Raw genomic sequence first — 3,075 nt, forward strand, 5'->3', positions numbered from 1 at the left:
TCGATTCATTATTTGGTTTGCTGCAAGTCCATACTTCCCAGTCAATACTTAAATACAGTAAAGGTACTGAGGCTTATTTCTGGGAGATGTGGGATTTCTCTGACTAGTGACTTTGGCTTGAGATCTCCCTGACAGCCTTGCAGACTTTTCCAAAGAACTATGCACAACATCCCTTCTTCATACCCTGGGGATCAGATCTGTATGAAGTCCAAAGGCTCTCCCTGCTTCTTCCACTTGCCCCTTTTCCATTTTCTCTGAGAGGTCTATTTCCCCTAATTTCTTGTACACTTAATGCCATTTTGGCATCTATATCTCAGAAAACCCAAACTAACAAGAGATATTTAGATTGTTTTCAGATTCTTATTCCGTATAACCAGACTAAGCTTCTGAATGCTCAACTTTGAGCACAGTTTTCTTTAGTTAAGAGCCTTTGAAGGCCTTGCCTTTGTCCACTGAATTAAGCCCGAACACTTCTCCCCTCTACACTCTGCCCTTGCCCAGGTTCCCAATTACCCCTCCATGTTCTAGTCTACTCCAGTGCTGGACTCTCCCACTCCTCACTTCTTGCCTAAAGAAAACATCTACCTGTCTAGATGCCTTCTTTATTCTGGATCCCTTCTTGACTTTTCTAAAACTCCCATGTTCTTTTCTCTCCATTTTAAAGACTATAGAAAGGTGTTTTATGCAGTGTTTTCACTCTTCTTAGTAGGTTAAAAGGGAGACTCAGTGGTGAGGGATATAGAACGTGGAATCAAAATCTGCTTTGTTATATTACCAACATTAAAAGAACAAAACACTGAGATTGCATATGTTTGGAAAACACTGAGCTAAACAAAAATAATTCAAGCATTTATACTTATTTTTAATCGCAAAACTTCCCAGAGCCCTTAAAATGTTAATACATGCTGTGATTTTCCAGGGCCAGCACTGATAACTTATGTAGTTTATCCCAAATTTGACTACAAATTCTTTTAAAAAACAATCTCCAGACAGTACCACTTCTTGGAACAGGGAAAAGCCAAAGCTGTCATAGCATTTTGCATATTTGATTTTCACAGTACTAAATATTCTTCACTTACGGTTATTTGTATATTTTTATCCATTTTTCCACTTTAGCGTTTTGCATAAGGTATTGAAAATAGCAGACACTTGTTGAATTAAAAATCATGGAATTTAAGTGTAGGATCATGTTCTGATAATACTTGGCAGTTGGAGAAAGTTAGTTTGCACCGTCTTTCAGTAGCTTTTTTGGAGTCCTTTTCATACCATAGTTACTTGGGCTTTGAGGCTGGGAAAATAAGTATCCTGGTGCTTACAAAAAGCCCTTATTAAACATGGGCAAAACATTTTTTTCTAAACATCGCTTTATTGGAGGAGTAGTATAACAGAAAAAAACATAAAGGTGGTGGTGATTTTAAGGACAAGAAAACAGGAGACATCTGACTCTGGTCTACCCACTGAGGAGGGAGGAAGGCAACCCCTGGCTTAGATCTGCTTGTTTTCATTTCCAAGGGTATGTTTATCAAAAAGGTACTCTGACAGGCCAGCATCCGGGGCCCCCATCTTCACTAAGTTGTGCACGTGGTCACCTAGTTCTTTGATAGACTTCACCTGCTCATTCAGGTAATAGGTTTCCAGGAAGTCACACAAATGGGGGTCACCTTTCTCTGAGGCCAGAGTGTGCAATTCCAGTAACGACTGGTTCACATTCTTTTCCAAGCGTAGAGCACACTCCATGGCATGCAGCCCGCTTTCCCAGTCGTCCTGGTCTGGCTTCTTAATGTCCTGCAGGCAGATCCGGCCTCCTCGCTGGTTCTGCAGCCTCATCAGCTTCTCTGCGTGCTCAGTCTCCTCCCGGGACTGGTGAAGGAAATACCTGGCGAAGTTGTTTAAGGCCACATCATCCCGGAAGAAGTAATAGGCCATGGACAAGTACACGTAGGACGCATAGAGCTCGAGGTTGATCTGGCGGTTGATGGCAGCCTCCGAGTCAGGGTGGAAATTCTGGCGCACCCGAGAAGGGCCGGCGGTGGTCCCGGTAGGGTCGCGGGGAGAGGCGGCTGCGGCCAGTGGGCGGCAGGGAGCGATCGGCCAGAGGACCGAGGGCCGCCCCGGGGTCCAACACAGCCGGAGGGCGAAGCAGCGGCGCACGGAGCGCAGAGACGCCGGCGAAGGGCTGACGGGCCTGGAGAGGAGTCTGAAACCGGACAGCATGGCACCGCCTTCTGGAAGTGGGGAAGCTGAGGCCCGGCCCTCTCAAAGCGCGGTCAAGCGCTGGGGGCCTCGTGTTTGAATCAGAACGCGGGCCTAGGCAACGACGACTGCGTCACAGGACCCTTCTCTTCCAGAGGCGCGAGATTCCACGCGGAGGGCGCCAGGGAAGCGCCATCAGGGGCGCCGGAGAACCGCGTGGGGCCCGGCCCAGAGGGAAACCAGCGCGGATGCCCGGTCTCGATTCCATGAGCATTTGTCCCCACCGTCGACGCGAGATTTCTGCTCTTTGGCATTTGTCACTTATTTCACCTGCGTTTAAAAGGCTTCCAGGAGAGTAGGCACTGGGACTTCCCAAAGAAGGGACCAAGCTGTACTCCCCCTTCTTCTCGTACCTTTTCATAAGGACCAAGGGCCAGGCGGGCAACTCGGTGAAAAGGGTGAACCAAAAGTAATCAGCTTACCTGTGAAAGTAAAGGTCCACATCCAAAGCAGGTGTACATAAGTTAACTGGTTATTTAACTTTAAAGTGTGGAAACAATTGCCAGCATAGTGGGCAGATTTTTAAGACTGTTTCTTCTAAAATACATGCATAGTTTATTTTTGAATATAAAATGTATCTTCATTGCAAAGAAATAGGATACGATAGAAACCCTAGGAGGAATAAACTGCCTCTGAACTCAAAATATGTTACTTTCCCATCTTCTGTTAATGCAGAGATTATATCCTTTTAGAAATGACTCTTAAAATTAAACTTTAAATAACATTTAGTGTTAAGATAATATTTATATGATTGCTGTAGGGTACTGAAAAGTTAAGGATGAGCTCACAGAAGAACATTCAAAACATTCCGAATTCGTCTTC

At 45.4% G+C, this 3,075-nt stretch overlaps 1 protein-coding gene across 1 annotated transcript; it reads right to left on the reverse strand.

The window, feature by feature from the left end:
* Nucleotides 1–835: 835 nt before the first annotated feature.
* FTMT (ferritin mitochondrial) lies at nucleotides 836–2,296 on the reverse strand. Its single transcript, XM_002744663.6, has one exon. The coding sequence runs from the start codon at nucleotides 2,212–2,214 to the stop codon at nucleotides 1,486–1,488; it is 729 nt and encodes a 242-aa protein (XP_002744709.3). The 5' UTR covers nucleotides 2,215–2,296; the 3' UTR covers nucleotides 836–1,485.
* Between the last annotated feature and the right edge of the window lie 779 nt (nucleotides 2,297–3,075).

Source organism: Callithrix jacchus, chromosome 2 (assembly GCF_049354715.1).
Source record: "Callithrix jacchus isolate 240 chromosome 2, calJac240_pri, whole genome shotgun sequence".
NCBI classification, from domain to species: domain Eukaryota; kingdom Metazoa; phylum Chordata; class Mammalia; order Primates; family Cebidae; genus Callithrix; species Callithrix jacchus.